We start from the raw sequence: 17,955 nt of genomic DNA on the forward strand, positions 1-17,955 counted from the left end.
TGTCTTAAGTCTACTTTGTTGGACGTGGCCAGTGTGGCTTTCTTTGGTCACCATGTGCATTTAATATCTTCATCCTGTTAACTTTCAGCCTTTTTGCACTTTTCAACCTTTGGCACATGGTAAAGTGTGTCTTGTAGACCATATATAATTAGATCATGTGGTTTTTCATTTTTAATCCACTCTGCCAGTCTTTACTTTTTCAGTTCAGTTCAGTCGCTCAGTCATGTCCGACTCTTTGCGACCCCATGAACTGCAGCACACCAGGCCTCCCTGTCCATCACCAACTCCCGGAGTCCACCCAAACCCATGTCCATCGAGTCGATGATGCCATCCAACCATCTCATCCTCTATTGTCCCCTTCTCCTCCTGCCCTCAATCTCTCCCAGCATCAGGGTCTTTTCCAATGAGTCAGCTCTTCGCATCAGGTAGCCAGTGTATTGGAGTTTCAGCTTTAACATCAGTCCTTCCAGTGAACACCCAGGACTGATTTCCTTTAGGATGGACTGGTTGGATCTCCTTGCAGTCCAAGGGACTCTCAACAGTCTTCTCCAACACCACATTTCAAAAGCATCAATTCTTTGGTGCTCAGCTTTCTTTATAGTCCAACTGTCACATCCATGCATGACCACTGGAAAAACCATAGCCTTGACTAGACGGACCTTTGTTGGCAAAGTAATGTCTCTGCTTTTTAATGTCTTTTTAATGTCTCTGCTGTATAGGTTGGTCATAACTTTCCTTCCAAGGAGTAAGCATCTTTTAATTTCATTGCAGCAATCACCATCTGCAGTGATTTTGGAGCCCAGAAAAATAAAGTCAGCCACTGTTTCCACTGTTTGCCCATCTATCTGCCATGAAGTAATGGGACCGGATGCCATGATGTTAGTTTTCTGAATGTTGAGCTTTAAGCCAACTTTTTCACTCTCCTCTTTCACTTTCATCAAGAGGCTCTTTAGTTCTTCTTCACTTTCTGCCATAAAGGTGGTGTCATCTGCATGTCTGAGGTTATTGATATTTCTCCTGGCAATCTTGATTCCAGCTTGTGCTTCCTCCAGCCCAGCGTTTGTCATGATGTACTCTGCATACAAGTTAAATAAGCAGGGTGACAATATACAGCCTTGATGTACTCCTTTTCCTATTTGGAACCAGTATGTTGTTCCATGTCCGGTTCTAACTGTTGCTTCCTGACCTGCATACAGGTTTCTTAAGACTGAGCGGGTCAGGTCGTCTGGTATGCCCATCTCTTTCAGAATTTTCCACAGTTTCTTGTGATCCACACGGTCAAAGGCTTTGACATAGTCAATACAGCAGAAATAGATGTTTACATCTAACCTTTTACATATAATGCCATTATTGATAAAAGATTTACATATATGGTTATCTTATTTGTTTTCTCTTTTTTTTTGTCACAAGCCATCAATCTGTATTTAGTAACTCGCATTCTGCTGTAGAGAAGACATTGCTTCGTCCACATTTGTTTTTTATTGCAGTGTTAGTTCACTGGCAGTATTGTTTCAGATGTACAGCATAGTGATCTGATAATTGTCTAGATTGCAGTCTGTGTAAAGTTATAAAATATTGTGTTTCCTGTGCTGCACTTTACCTTCTTGTAGCTTATTTATTTTACCACTAGTAGTGAACACCTCTCAGTCCCCTTCATCCATCTTGTGTGTCTCCCCCACCCCTCTCCCCTGTGGTAGAAGTAGTTCTCTGAACTGTGTGTCTGTTTCTGCTTCATATTAGTTTGAAATCTGGCCGTTTGCAACAACACGGGTGGATGTAGAAGGTAAATCAAAGAAAGACACATCCTGTATGTTTCCATGTGTCTGTGGAATCCAAAAAAGAAATAAATCTATGTCTTTTCCTTTCCTTCCCCTTTCCTCCATCACCGCCTTCTATTATGGTAACTAGGTATTTTCTTGTGTACATTTTAACTGTTTATTTCTCTGACCTTTTTTGTTTTTTAGTTATTTCCTTAGTGGTTGCTCTGTGTATTACAGTTACCAACTTATTCCATCTAGTGTGCATTAATACCAGTATAATTTAAATGGTATATGAAAACTTGGCTCTGTATATCTCCTTTCCTACCCTCCTTTGTGGTGTTATTGTCCTAAAGATGACGTCTTTACACATGATGTATATTGTATCTTTATATATGTTATGTGCCCATCGACACAGATTCGTAATTATAATTTTATGCAGTTGTCGTTTAAATCAGATTGAAAAAATGATCTACAAACAAACAACACATTTATCTTGTCTTTTAAGTCCCCCAAGGGCAAAAATCACCCTGATTATAAGTCATCACTTTAAGGATTGGGAAAAAAAAAGTATTATCACATCACCATCTATCAGCTCATTTTAAAGTAACTTTGCATAATTTAGAAACATTGCCAAGGAAATTGTTGAATTGATGATTGGCTAATGAATCAAGAGTGTAAAACACACTGCATACTTAACTGTTTGCAAATCTTGCCTGATAATCTTTTCCAAAACAAAAGATACAGTAAAAATTTACTATGATTCTTGGGTTGAATGCCACCATCAAGTTAAAACTTTGGTCTGATAAGTTCTATTCAAGTATAGAAAATACTGTTGACTGAGCTTCACCGACTTAATGGGCGTGAGTTTGAGTAAACTCCGGGAGTTGGTGATGGACAGGGAGGCCTGGCGTGCTGCAGTCCATGGGGTCACAAAGAGTCGGACATGACTGAGCGACTGAACTGAACTGAACTGAGCAGAGGAATAGATACAAAAACCATGAGCTGACTCTAGTAGTAGTTTCAGTTTGACCTTCTGAGAAGCCTTTCTGGAGAAATCATTGACTGTCGGTTGATTCGCTATTGCTGTTTTTTGTGGGCTGCATGGTTGGGGGGGGGGGGTCACGTACTCTGAATGTATTCTTACACTGTAACTTCTGAATATACTTTGGTGTGTAAGTTGGTGGTCGGAACCCACACCTGAGCCTGCCATGGGGGCCCAGTCTTTTTCATATGCCGCAAGTGTAAGGATGGCAACATTCCCGAGTCCTCCACTCTCGTGCCTAGCCACTGTCCTCAGACCCGCTGTGGCCCCTCACGAAATGACGTGCTGATGGACTTTCTTAAACTTTATTATGTATTATGAGAAAAAGAGAAAATAATTCTTGACTCATACCCACACCTGTTAAAGGAAGTAGTTGAGAGTGCCACTGACCATACTAATGCTAATCAAAAGATTAGCATCAAAAAATGCTAATCAAAAGTTTCACCTGAGAAAAGATCACTCGGTTAAATCATTACCAATCGTCATTTAAAAGAGTTGCGTTTATTGTTACTCCTTCGCAGTTGGAAACTGGCTAGCTTTCAGCCACAAGAAACAGTCCATCACACCCTTAAATGCTTGTCCTCAAAGCCTCCGAGAGCAAGCAAGCTCCTAATTTGAAGCAGATATTACCGGGCCTCGTCATTTCACGCTTGTTAACTACTCATTTCAGTCTCTCACATTCCTAAACACAAGGAAGTTGCTGGCTCTTGCAGGCAAGTGCGTTGGTAGAGGTTAAACCGCACAGACTAGACAGGCTTCTCCCGTCTCTTCCGTGTGTGCAGACAACACGCAGTGCCGGCGGCCCCGAGAGGGAACACCAGAGTGTCCCCAGGCGTGGCCACGAGCGCTGTCTGGTGGAGGCAGCCTCTGTGACCTCCCCATCCTGTTTTCTCTCTCTGCGCCCCAGAACGCCCGGCCCCTCTCTCTGTGGCGTCTACTGCGCCATCTGCCACCATTCCAAGGTCTGAGAGGACTTCCTCAACTCCCAGGGCCTTGGGGTCAGCACAGGGCTACGTATCCCTGGGTCTCAGTGGAGAAAAATACCCTGAGGCACATACTGCCTTGTCAGTCGCGCGTTCTGCAAAGCCTGCTCTACCTTCCCAGCTGACTCTTCCCTTTGTGGTTTTGGTCAACAAAGTCAGTGAGCTTTTCAGTTGCAGTCACCATTGTTCAGTCAGTCGCTCAGTCGTGTCCGACTCTCTGCAGCCTGTGGACTGCAGCACGCCAGGCTTCCGTGTCCTAAATCATCTCCCGGAGTTTGCTCAGACTCATGTCCGTTGAGTCCGTGATGCCATCCAGATGTAGAAGCGGGATTTAGAAAAGGCAGAGGAACCAGAGATCAAATCGCCAACATCTGTTGGGTCATAGAGAAAGCAAGAGAATTCCAGAAACACATCTACTTCTTACTTCATTGAGTATGTTAAAGCATTTGACTGCAATCTCTGAGTTACATATTTAACCTCGCAAGAATGTTTGTGTCTCATTTATGTTGTTTCAATGCGTCTCACGGAACAGGTACCTGATACACCTCTGTATATTTATTACTTGGCGGGGAGAGGTGAACGGAGCTAGCTAGGGAGTGGGGGTCCTGCCACCGGCTGGGAACACGCGAGGGTTGGCTTGTGGAGGGTCAGGTCGCTGCAAGGAGACAGGGATCACGGGGTTGGGCACACAGGATTCTGTGCCTGTTTCTTAACAAATATTTGTGGAGCTACTCTGATGTGCTGGGAACATGTGATAGATACTTTTGTGAATGGATTCCCCATGGGTACCCTCCCCCCTTTTTTTTTTAGTGGAACATTTGGAACAAGGAACTCTCTAACTTCTCAGATCATATGGCCCTTGCCATTGCAGGTGCTGTGTGTGAGCTGTGGTGGACAGGAGAAAGCAGAACTTGTAACTGCCTCTTAACACACAGAGGATCCCTAACGTCCCTCCTCTTAATTCACAGAGGATCCCTAACCTCCTTCCTCTTAACTCACAGAGGATCCCTAACCTCCTTACTCTTAACTCACAGAGGATCCCTACCCACCCTCCTGTTAACTCACAGATGATCCCTAACCGCTCTCCTGTTAACTCAAAGAGAATCCCTAACTGCCTTCCTCTTAACTCACAGATGATCCCTAACTGCCTTCTTCTTAATTCATAGATGATCCCTAACTGCCCTCCTCTTAATTCATAGATGACCCCTAACTGCCCTCCTCTTAATTCATAGATGACCCCTAACTGCCTTCCTCTTAATTCATAGATGATCCCTAACTTCCTTCCCCTTAACTCACAGATGATCCCTGCCTTCTTCTTGATTCATAGATGATCCCTAACTGCCCTCCTCTTAATTCATAGATGATCCCTAACTGCCTTCCTCTTAATTCATAGATGATCCCTAGCCTCCCTTCTGTTAACTCCCAGATGATCCCTAACAACCTTCCTCTTGACTCACAGATGATCCCTAACTGCCTTCCTCTTAACTAACAGATGATCACTGCCTTTCTGATAAACTCACAGATGATCCCTAACAACCTTCCTCTTAACTCACAGGTGACCCCTAACCACCTTCTTTTAACTCACAGAGGACCCCTAGCTGCCTTCCTCTTAACTCACAGTTCAGTTCAGTCGCTCAGTCGGGTCCAACTCTTTGTGACCCCATGGACCGCAGCACACCAGGCTTCCCTGTCCATCTCCAACTCCTGGAATTTGCACAAACTCATGTCCATTGAGTCGGTGATGCCATCCAACCATCTCATCCTCTGTCGTCCCCTTCTCCCACCTTCAGTCTTTCCCAGCATCAGGGTCTTTTCCAAAGAGTCATTTCTTCGAATCAGGTGGTCAAAGTATTGGAGCTTCAGCTTCAGCATCAGTCCTTCAATGAATATTCAGGACTGATTTCCTTTAGGATGGACTGGTTGGATCTCCTTGCTGTTGCCTTCCTGTTAACTCACAGCAGATCCCTAACTGCCTTCCTCTTGACTCCCAGAGGATCCCTAACCTCCCTCTGCAGAGGTGATGCTTCACCCCCTAGGGGCTCTAGCCGGTGAGGCTGGGCCCGGCACTTTGCTCAGGGCTCTGCACAGATTCCCCACTCAGGTGACACAGACACCCAGTAGGCGTATCCTTGTTCTTGCACCCCCAGCGTACACATAGGTTAGCCGAGGCCCAGCTGGGCCCTGAACACAGGTCCCCAGCTCCCCGCCGCTGGTCAGCCGCAGAGCAGGGCCTCCAATCCAGACTGCCGGCCCCCACCTGAGTCCTCGGGAGCACCCTGGCCTGCGGGCAGAGGCTGCTCCCTGTGGCCCCCACCCCCCTGGCAGAAACCAGGTCGGGGACGGAGGCCGAGGACATACCTGCTTCCTCCAGGTGTGGTTCGGAGAGGAAGACGGGGTGTGCAGAGAAAGCAGGTCTTACCCTGCATGCTGGTAACTGAGCGTCTGCTTGAGGTGTTTTGCTATAAAACAACGCAAGTCCTGGTCGTTCAACTGAATTATAAGTGGAGAACTACCCTCCCTCCTTCCCGTCTTCATAGGATAAAACACAAACTGATACTGTTCTCAGAGGCCGGGATAAATACGTGTAAATACATCCTCTCTGATCAGAGCTGGACTCAGTACCGCGCAGTGATGGAACCTCAGCCCCAGACAAAGTGGAGAGCAGCTCCAGGCATGCTGAGGCCTTTTGTGGTAACAGCTCCATGCCCCTAAAGGTCAGTGCATGCACATCCCACCAGCTGGGGGCCCAGCCTGCAGCTCGCGAGAGTACACGTGGTATTTTCTAGCACACCGGAGGAGGGGAGCGTCCTGTGTGGCTGTGGCTCTTTGCAAATCACGTGTGAGCTTCCCATGAAAGATAACCCAGGAGCCAGGTGCAGAGCTTGGAGCTTTGGAGGCCGTGTGTGCATGGGACAGTTGGGCACAGCTACTGCATGCTGCTTCCTTTGAGTTATTTTTTTACTTTTATTTTTTAATGATCTTATTTAGTGCTGGCCGTGCTCGGTCTTCCTTGCTCTGTGGGCTCTTCTGTAGTCATGGTGAACACGGGCTGCTCTCTAGTTGTGGTGCTCAGGTTTCTCCTGTCTCTTGTTGCAGAGCGCGGGCTCTGGGGACCTTGGGCTTCCGTAGTGGGGGCGCACGTAGGTTCAGTACTCAAGGCTCACGGGCCCCAGAGCACAGGCTCAGGAGTTGTAGCGCACAGGCTGAGTCGTTCCACGGCATACGGGATCCTCTCAGACCAGGGATCCAACCCGTTTCTCCGGCATTGGCAGGTGGACTTTTTACCGCTGAGCCACCAGGAAAAAGACTGACTTCATTGGAGAAGTCCCTGATGCTGGGAAAGATTGGAGGCAGGAAGAGAAGGGGACGACGGTTGATGGTTGGATGGCATCACGGACTCGATGGACTTGAGTTTGGGTAAACTCCGGGAGTTGGTGATGGACAGGGAGGCCTGGTGTGCTGCAGTTCATGGGGTCGCAAAGAGTCAGACACGACTGAGCAACTGAATACCACCACTACCAGGGAAGCCCAGTGCTTCCTTTTATTTTAGCTTCTGGGAGAACTTTCCCCTTTGAAGAACTTTCCCCTTTCATTGATTGTACGCTGTCATCCACTGGTGTACTCTTTGCCAGATCTGAGGCGTTTTAGCAATGTGTTGAGATCCTTGCTTATCTCACCGAAGGTTTTCATCTAAATTGTGAAGAAGCGTTAAGTGACTGCACAGTCTTCTACAGATTCATAATCCCACTGTTCTGGTCCTTTTAAGTGAAAAGCACCAGCTTTAAAGAAACACCGTGTCACGCGTTTTAAAAGAATATAGCTCTTTTCTGTCTTTGGAATTTGTCTTTTCTCATGCTCATTTCTTCTTCCTCCTGTGCTTGGCTCATGGCAAGTCCCGAGCGGTGCTCCGCGCCCAACCTCTGCTGTTTTTCTTGGCACTCTGCGTGCTTTCCAGACCCAGCGATCGTTCCTCACTCGCTCGGTGCCTGCGATGTCTCGTCAGTCTCTCTCTCCCAGCTGCTGGAAGAAAAGTGTTCACAGGAAGAAAGCAGAGTATACACAGGCTGCCTGCCAGGCCCTGCCTCTCCATGCCTGCAGAGCCCTCCCGGTCCTCAGGGAAGCAGGATGGGAGCAAGCATTCGATACAGACTCCTCCTTGTCCCCCCCGAGGCGTGGGCCAGCCCTGCCCTCTCTGCCGGGACTTCTTCAGGGAGAGGACAGGCAGGGGGGGTTCTGGAAGAAATCTGAGCCTCTCAGGTTATGATGCAAACACTGGCTTCCTCCGCCAAGGAGCGCAGGAAGACTTGTCTCACCTTCTTTTGTCCCAGAAAGGAAACCACAGCAGGGATCTGTCACCCAACCCCTGGGTCACGCCTGAGCAAGGGCAGGCAGGTGTGTACCAGGATGGAGGGCTGAGAGCTGCTTGGTAAGTGTAAGTGTTAGTCGTTCAGTTGTGCCCGACTCATTGCAACCCCATGGACTGCGACCCACCAGGCTCCTCTGTCCTGAGATTTTCCAGGCAGAGATACTTGAGTGGGTCGCCATTTCCTTCTCCAGGGGAATCTTCCCAACCCAGAGATCGAACCCAGGTCTCCTGCATTGCAGGTGGATTCTTTACTGACTGAGCTACAAGGGATCTGCTTGTGTGTCGCTTACGGTGCCCCCCCAACCCTCACCGTCTCCCCAAATCCAGCCCATGGTAGAAAAGTGAGGACCTAGATAGTTAAAGCATTGAAGATGAGTTTGTACTTGATATGCAGCAATATGTGGTTTCGCCTTCAAAAGCAGAGGAGAAAGCAAAGCCCTTCTCTGCTGTTCCTTGTCCAAGGCTAGGTCCTGCCGCCACGTGGCCAAATGTCCAGGGCCCCTTCCTAGGAAGCGGGCTGCAGGCAGGGAGGACCAACCAGAGCATAACAGGTGAGGAAGGGCGGGTCAGCTGCCTGGAGATGCTGATGAGGGCTGGGGGAGAGGGGGTGGTCTCCTGGGACCGAGCCCTTTGCCACAAAGTGTAGAATCAAGTTACCTTGCAAGGAAACCCTGCTGCTGCACGATCGCTGGGGGTGGGTGGTGGAAACGGAGAACACGGGACTTGTGCCTTCCTCCTGGGAGCTGCGGGCGGGAGTCTGTGCTCACACGGGAGCGTCCTTCAGGGCCTCACGTGCGTCCACACGCTCCCGCCGGGAGGGATTCCAGGGGGTGCGGAGCACTCGGATGGTCCCTCGCGGTGGAGGCCCTGCACACAGACTGCAGCATGCACACTCGGGGTGCTCCATCAGGACGCCAAGTCTCGGTAGTGGTCAGGCTCAGTGTCAACGAAAAAGACACTTGAACCATGACGCAGACATTTCTGGGCTTCCCTGGTGGGTCAGCGGTTAAGAATCCGCCTGCAGTGTGGGAGACGAAGGTTCGATCCCTGGGTCTGGAGGGTCCCCTGGAGGAGGAAATGGCAACCCACTCCAGTATTCTTTTTTTGGTTGTTGTTTTCCTAAATAATTTATTTTTGTCTGTACGGGCTCTTCCTCACTGTGTAGGCTTTTCTCTAGTTGCGGAGAGCGGGGCCTACTGTGTAGATGCGGTGTGTGGGCTCTATCTTCCGGGGCACAGGCTCCAGAGCACGCAGGCTTCAGTAGTTACGGCACAGGGCTCCGTAGTTACAGCTCCCAGGCTCTGCAGCCCAGTCTCCGTCAGGGCTTTAGTGGCTCCGAGGCAGGTGGGAATCTTCCCCAGTCGGGGCTCGAACCCGTGTCCCCTACATTGGCAGGCGGATTCTTTCACCACTGAGCCGCCAGGGAGGTCCCCACTCCAGGATTCTTGCCTGGAGAATCCCACAGAGGGGCCTGGCGGGCTGCGGTCCGTGGGAGCGCGGCATTGGATGCAACTGCGCCCAGACAGCCTTCCTTTCCCTCCCACCCTGTGAGGTTCCAGAGCAGCAGAGGGCAGGCCGCCGGGGCATCGTGTGGTCCTCCGATCCCACCAGCGTCCCCTGCACATCCACGGGCCGCCCCGCCCCCCACCCCGCCAGAGCTGTCTGCCCGGAACGCGGGCTCTGCGCGCCGTGAACACATCCCTCAACGCCGCTGTGTCTCTGCCACCTCGTCTCCGCAGATACCGAGCGGCTCTACTCGGTCGTCTTTGAGGACATCTGCGGGCGCTACGGGAAGAAGTACAGCTGGGACGTGAAGTCGCTGGTGATGGGCAAGAAGGCGCTGGAGGCGGCCCAGCTGATCAGAGACACGCTGCAGCTCCCGATGTCCGCGGAGGAGCTGGTGGAGGTGAGCCAGGCCAAGCTGAAGGAGGTCTTCCCCACGGCCGCGCTCATGCCAGGTGAGGTCTCCGGAGCGCACTCGGGGCTCTGAGCGGCCGCTCTCAGCCTGCAGCCGGGCGCGCTAGCGTTCTCCTCTGCCCTGATAACCTCTCGGAAGATCCCCTTCCCATTAGGCTCCGAGGGACTCGTTAGCGACTTTGGAGGATGCTGGCACGTGCTGTGGGCTTTCGCGGGTGGCCCAATGGAAGAGAACCTGCCCGTCGGTGCAGCGAACTTAGGTTCAATTCCGGGGCCGGGAAGATCCCCTGGAGGAGGCTTGGCCACCCACTCCAGTGTTCTTGCCTGGAAAATTCCACAGACAGAGGAGCCTGGCGGGCTACAGTTGAGGGGTCACAAAAGAGTTGGATGTGACTCAGTGACTAAGCAGTAACAGCATCATGTGCTTGTCATTTTTAAGCTTTCTTAACATACATTCTTCTCTCGCATTCCTGAGGTCTGAAAACATTTGCATTTTGTTTGTCTCAGTGTGACCTAGAGATCACATTCCTGAGAGAATTGCTTCCCAGTTTCAAATAGGTGGCCTTTGCTTTTCACAATCAGATAGCGAATTCATGTTTCACCAGCTATGCAAACTTGAGCATGTTGATGATAGGCAAGCAGCTAAATCTCCCTAAAGAAGTTTAAAAAAAAAAACCTTATTTTAAGAGTTAAAGGTGTAATTCAGTTCTAACATGTCTGTTTGTGTGGCCTTTACTTGTTTTCCTTTCAGAGGAAAGATGACTTTTCTCCCCTGGGGCTTGTTAGCTGAAGGTGGAACAACAGAACCGCCTGCTATTTCTTACTATAAGTGAGAAGGTCGAGAATGTTCTAGGTTACAGGGACAAAAATGGCTTAAAAATGGAGTGTTATTTTAAGATTCTTCTAGGAAGAAAGGTGAATTCCTCAGTCTTTAGAATCCCTGGTGCTCAGGGAGAAAAAAGTTTACAGTCACAGCAGTAATTTTGGATTCAAAATGGTGTTAACATGAGTCATAGTCATTTTTGAAACGTGTGTAATTATCTACGTTTATACATATATCCAGAGGGGCAGATTGAATATCCCCTGGAACTAGTGAATTTCCTGGAAAGGACCCTGCTATTACTGCTGTGTGGTGTTATAAAGAAACCGTGTGGGCTGTTCTTGGATCACACACACACACATCCCTGTACGTTACACATACATACACATGAATGTCACACACGTTACACACACTCGCGCAAATATTCATCACAAACACGTTGCACACATACACACGTATGTCACACACATACACATGTATGTCACAGAGATACACGTGCACACACACACGTACCTCAGCATATGAGCACAAACACCATGATACACACTCCCTTCACCAGCTGCCTTTCTGGGCCGTTTGCACACATTGGAATGCTAACAAGCGTTAATGATGGAAGCACAGCTATTAATCAGTGTCACAGGAAGCACTTAGCTAAAAGTTTACCAGCAACGGCATCCATCTCTCTCCACCCTGTACCTCGCGGAGCTGGAACTGTGTCCCCAGTAAACCCTAACTTCCATCCCTTCCTCTGTCTCTCTCTCCGGCTCCGGGGACCTACCCTTCTGCTTTCTGTCTCTGTGAATTTGAACTACTCTCGGTATCTCGCATGGCACTAGTGTTAAACAGCCCACCTACCAGTGCAGGAGACGCGGGTTCAGTTGGTGGGTCAGGAAGATCCCCTGGAGAAGGGAACAGCAAACCCACTCCAGGACTCTTGCCTGGGGAACCCCGCGCACAGAGGAGCCTGGCGGGCTACAGCCCATGGGGTTGCAGAGTGAGACCTCACTGAGCGAGCACGCACACACAGGTGTCTCACACAGTATTTGTCCTTTTGTGACTGACCTCGAGCTTCATTTGATTTCACGTGTTGTAGCATGTGAGAGGATTATCTGCCTTTGAAGACAGAATCATACTCCATTGTATGGATGGGCCTCACTTGGCTTCTGTCTTCATCTGTCAGTGAATACTTGGGTTGCTTCTGCCTCTTGCCTACTGTGAAAACCACTGCTGTGAACATGTGTATACAAATACCTCTTCAAGACCTTGCTTTTATTTATTTTTTTTTTGGTGGGGGGTACAGTCCCAGAAGTGTGATTATCAAATTATAAGGTGATTCTCTTTAGTGTTTTGAGGGTCCCCCCGACTGTCTTGTATACTGGCCCTGCTAGTTTATTTTCCCTCCAACAGTCCACAAGGGTTCGAGTTTCTTCTGCACATTTTCACCAACACTGGTTATTTTCTCTCTCTGATAGTAAACGTCCTAATGTGTGTGAAGCCATTATCTCTTGGTTTTGAATTTCTTGAATAATTGATGACATAGAGCGTTGTTTCCTGCTGTTAGCCATTTGTGTGTCTTCTTCGGAGAAATGTTTATTCAAGTCCCTTGCCCATTTTTTGATGGTTTTTTTTTTTTCTTGTTGAGTCCTAGGAATTCTTCATATAATAAATTCTAGATAACAAACCGCTTATCAGCTACGTGGTTTGCAGGTATTTCCTCCCGTTTCAAAGGTTGCTTCTTCACTGTGTTGAGTGTGTTCCTTGATACCCAGAACTTTTTAAGTTTGATGTGCTCCCATTGATTATTCCTGCTCTTGCTTGTGTTTTTAGTATCATATCCAGGAGTTAAAAAAAAATCCTGTGTTATAATGCTTTCTTTCTGTTTTCTTTTAGGAATTTTGTAGTTTTAGCTCTTACCTTTAGGCCTTTAATCCATATTGTATTAACTTTTGTATATGGTATAAGGGTCCACCTTTGTTCTTTCCATGTGGATATCCATGTTCCCAAACACACTTTCTTGAAGAGACTGTACTTTTCTCTGTTGAGTCATCTTGGGCGCCTTGTTGAAAGGTCACCTGGGCATTATACCTGTGAAGAGTTATTTCCAGGCTCTGTATTTGATTCCATTGGTCTATATGTCTGTCTTTATGTCAGCACCAAACTGTTTTGATTACCGTACCTTTGTAATGTGTTTTGAAACCTGGAAGTGTGACATTCTCCAAGTTTGTTCTTCTTTTCCAAGATAGTTTATGTCTATTCAGGTTCCACTGAGAGTCCATATAAATGTTGGCATTGATTTCTGTATTTCAACAAAAAGTGCCGTTGGGATTTTGGTATGGATTCCTCTGAATCTGTAGACCACTTTGTGTACTATGGGCACAATAAAAGTTATCAGATCTTCTGGCCCATGGATATGGGATGTCTTTCCAATTTATTTGTGTCTTTCTTCTGTTGTTTATTTTACCAGTATTTTGTAGTTTCAGCATTACAGGTCTTTCACCTTCTTTTATTTCTCTTTGACACAGTTGTAAGTGGATTTGTTCAAATGTTCTTTTCAGATTTTTCATTGTTCGTGTGTAGAAATGCGGCTGGCTTTTGCATGCTGATTTTTGTCACCTGCAGTTTTGCTGAAGTTTATTAATAGCACTAGTAGTCTTATGTATATGTGTGGAATCTTTAGAGTTTTCTGCCTTTAAGACCATTTCACGTGCAAACAGATGACTTCACTTCTTCCTTTCCGGTGTGGATGTCTTTTATTTCTTTTCCTTGCCTAGTTGCTCTGGCTAGGACTTACAGAGCTGTGTGAAATAAAAGTGACAAGAGAAAGCATTGTTTTCTTGTTTATGATCGCAGAGAAAGCTTTCAGCCTTTTAACACTGAGTATGATGTTAGCTATGGAATTTTCATATATGGCTTTTATTATGTCGAGGTCCTTTTCTTTTATTCCTAGTTTGAGTGTTTATATCATGAAAGGGTGTTGAGTTTTTTCCAAATGCTTTTTCTGCATCAGCTGAGATGATCCTTTGGGTTTTGTTCTTCATTTTGTTAATATGGCGTCTCGTGTTGATTTTTTTTTGTATGTTGAACCATCCTGAAGACTCCAGGAATAAATCCCTCTTCTTCACGGTGTAGAAGGATCCTCTTAACATGCTATTCAAATAAGTTTGCTAGTATCTTGTTGAGTGTGTTTGCCTCAGTTTCTGTTGTTTCTTTGTTTGGCTTTGGTGCCCTGGTAATGCTGGCCTGAGAGGATGAGTTTGGGAGTGTATCGTCCTCTTTTAATTGTGGGGAAGAGTTTGAGTACTATTTGTGCTAATTCTTTACAGTCTGGTGGAGTTCTCCGGTGAATCCTTTTGGTCCCGTTTTCCTTGTCGGACAGCTTCTGATTACTGAATTAATCTCCGTAATACTTAGAGGTTTGAACAGACTTTGTTTTTGCTTTGATCTCGATAGCTTGTATATTTCTAGCAGTTCATCTGTTTCTTTCAGGCTATTCACTGTGTTTGCTTACAGGTTTTCACATTATTCTCTTTGAATCCCTTTTATTTTTGTGCCATTGGTTTTAATGTACTCGCTTTCATTTCTAGTTGTATTTATGAGCCTGGTTTTGTGTTTTTTTTTTTTTCCCTCACTAATCCAGCTAAGTCTATATCATTCATATTTGACATGGAGTCTCTTTCATTAACATACAAAGCACCCTTGATGGTTTAGGCACACAAATATCCTCTTTCTTCTTTTTCTACCCAAGCCTTTCAAGTGGTTTTCCTTCCAGAATTTTGGTGTTTTTTTCTAAGATATGCTTGAGACGTGGTAGTGGTTCAGGCGCTGAGTTGTATCCGACTCTTGGAGAACCCCATGGCTTATAACCCACGGCTTATAACCGGGCTCCTCTGTCAATGGGCCTTCCCAGGCAAGAACCCTGGAGTGGGTTGCCATTTCCTTCTCCAGGGGATCTTCCCAACCCCGGGATCCAGTCCATGTCTCCTGCTCAGCAGGCAGATTCTTCCCTGCGAAGCCACCAGGGAAGCCCATACTTGAGATATATTCTACTACAGTTCCAAGAAAATGATGTCTTATGCAGCTAGCCTGGTAGTCTGGCCGGAATGCCAACAAGTCTATATCATGAAGGCTGCTTGGTGATCCAGTCCGTGTAGTATCCTCTTCTTCTCTTTCCCAGTGACCAGGTATCATGTAAATGATACCCAATCCTGTAATCACTGAAGAGAACTGAGCCCCAAAACCAGCTCCAGCACAGAAATGAGACAAGAACTTGTTCTTCCTAGATAGTTTATTCCTGCTGAAGTCACCCGAAACACTCTTCTTTGTCTCTGCATGTATCACATGCCAGTCACAGACACAGGAAGGACAGAGCTCTAGTTTCTACTCAGAAAGACGTGCTGCACCCCCGAGTTCCCATCTATGCCACCTTCCCCCCATCACCTCTTTCACGTGAGCCAAAGCTGAGTTCCACCACAGAGGTGACCTCCCTACCATGGAGTCTGGGGAGCGGTGACCGTAGCCAGAAAAAGTGCCCACTGCCCTCTCTGCAGATCCAGGTGTTCCTCTTGTCCCCTTGCCGCTTTGGTTCCATCACGCAGCTGAGGATGGTAGAGTTGGGGCCCTTGACTTCCATTTCTTTTCCTTCTGCAGGTGTTTTCTGGTGGGGCATTTTCGGCTGGGGCAAGGCACCTTGAGCCCATGAGAGAAAGGAGCTTGTCTGTAGAGAGGGTGCTATTATGAATTCTGTATCCTTCATTTTGGAGGATGAAATGGCAGCCCACTCCAGCATCCTTGCCTGGAGAATCCCCACAGACAGGCAGGCTGCAGTCCATGGGGTCGCAGAGTCGGACATGACTGAGCGACTAACATGGACGTCCTTCATTCTGATGCCGCAGCTCTGCCTTCAGGTGAGCGCTGTGGCCCAGCTGGTCCTTAGTGCGGAAGGGAGGGCAGGTTGCCGGGGGAACAGGCCCCACCATAGTGATGCGGGAGGTCTGCCTGGCCCATCACCAGGGTGACCAGCTACCCTAATTGTGAGGTGGGCGTGGCTCTGCCTGGATCCCGCCTCACCGAGGGTCGGGCTGGCCCGTGCGGCTTGGAGGCCAGGCACGGGTGACTTGATTACCTTCTCATGAGCTGTGGACACCTTTCTTTAAAATGGGCCGTGAGTACTGCCCCATGACATGGACCCCTCGGGAGCGCAGGTCCACCTCCACCGTGGAGTGTTGCCTGTGTGTTGCCCGTGGGGACAGGTCCAAGGTGGAGATGAGTCTGACCCGAACTGGTCCTTGCTGGGGCTTGGAAGTACTTTTTTTTTTTAAACTTTTTATTTTATATTGAGGTATAGAAGATTAACAATATTATGACAGTTTCACGTGGACAGTGAAGGCACTCAGCCATACATGTGCATGTATCCATTCTCCCCCAAACCCCCCTCCCATCCAGGCTGCTACATGACACTGACCAGTGTTCCCTGTGCTGGACAGCAGGTCCTTGCAGGTTCTCCATGATAAACACAGCAGTGTGTCCATGTCCATCCCAGACTCCCTGACTATCCCTTCCCCCATCTTTCCCCCCTGGTGACCGAAAGGTTATTACAGAGTATTGAGCAGAATTCCCTGTGCTAGACAGCAGGTCCTTGCTGGTTCTCCATGTTAAATACAGCAGTGTGTCCATGTCCATCCTAAACTTCCTAACTATCCCTTCCTGCCATCAGGACAGAAGTACTTCTGTTCAGTATGTCCTGTAAGCATTTACCACATCCCTTAGTGATGAAATATAGAATGTAAGTCAGCCAAGGGTCTAATTATTTTCTGAGAATAGACATCTTAACTGTGGCAAAAGTTTTTGACAAAAAGAAATACTGAAATATATGTGGTTTTACATAGGAAAAATTTTGACACGGAATGTAAGGAAACCGTCAGAACAGTGTTCCCCATGAAGGGTGCTGGTAACCTCTGGTGTATTTTCTTTTTAATTATTGTTTTTTAGTTTTAAAAATTACCTCTTTAGTTTTGGCTACGCTAGGTCTTCGTTGCTGTGTATGGGCTTTGTCTAGCGGAGGCGTGCATAGGCTACTGATTTTGATGCGTGAGATTCTTACTGCGGTGGCTTCTCTTGTTGATAAGCACGAGCTCTAGGCCTTAGCTGTCTCACAGCCTGTGGGGTCTTTTCTTCCTAGCCAGGGCTAGAACCTATGACCCCTGCAGTGGGAGGTGGGTTCGTAACCCCTGGAGCACCAGGAAAGTTCACCTCCACCGTCTTGTGGAGCAGATAGCTTCCGTCACAGGTTCTTGGAGATACATGACGGGAATGTGTTTGGGCATCATTTAAGCAGGAGAAGTTGGTTTGGAAAGCCAGTAAATAAAGTCGGTGGTTTTTAATGGTGTGAAGTCCCCGAGAAGGTCTCCTGTTGCTGTGGCTCTCTGCTCTTCCTGCTCTTTTTCCCTGGGGGTGGGGGTGTGGGGGGATTTCCCACGGAAAAGCCCAGGACGTGACTCCGGGGCCTCTGGAGGAGACTGGGACAAGGCCCCGCCCAGGACTGCTGGCCTGTGTACACTGCCCCGTGATCCGGGCCCCTCAGGAGCACGGGTCCACCTCCACCGTGGAGTGTTGCCTGGGTGTTGCCCGTGGGGACAGGTCCCAGGTGGAGACAGGTCTGACCTGGGCAGGTCCTTGCCGGGTCTTGGAAGTTACTCACGCCAGGACAGGCTCGGAAGTCACTCACACTCCTCTGCGGGAGCGCCCTAAAGACTACAACGCAGCCACCCAGCAGGCAGCATTTTCCCTGGGGGCCGCCCTGGGCCCAGTCCACCCAAGCCCCTTTCTCCTTGGCCAGCACCCGAGCCTCATGTCTGTTTCCACCCGTCTGCCTTTCGCTTTTCTGTTTTGTTCTTCATTTGTCTTGCGCCTTTAGTCCCCCATGGCTGTCAGCTGGCATGACCATCTCCCGCCAGCGCACTTTGTGAATATGCCTTCCACCATCCTGGCAAGAAGGCACTCACTTTCTCAGGGTTGCTCTGTAACTTCCCCCTTCCTTTACTTAATCGTTATGTGCACCTGCTGCTGAG

At 48.2% G+C, this 17,955-nt stretch overlaps 1 protein-coding gene across 2 annotated transcripts in view; it reads left to right on the top strand.

Annotated features, from left to right (window-relative positions):
• Positions 1 to 17,955, top strand: part of PUDP (pseudouridine 5'-phosphatase) — a 72,032-nt gene that overhangs the window by 19,479 nt on the left and 34,598 nt on the right. For both annotated transcript variants that reach the window (XM_061138061.1, XM_061138060.1), the window contains exon 2: positions 9,891 to 10,109. In XM_061138061.1, coding sequence (XP_060994044.1) covers positions 9,891 to 10,109 — 219 coding nt within the window. The remainder of the gene's footprint in view (positions 1 to 9,890; positions 10,110 to 17,955) is intronic.

This window comes from Dama dama, chromosome X (assembly GCF_033118175.1).
Source record: "Dama dama isolate Ldn47 chromosome X, ASM3311817v1, whole genome shotgun sequence".
Lineage (NCBI taxonomy): Eukaryota > Metazoa > Chordata > Mammalia > Artiodactyla > Cervidae > Dama > Dama dama.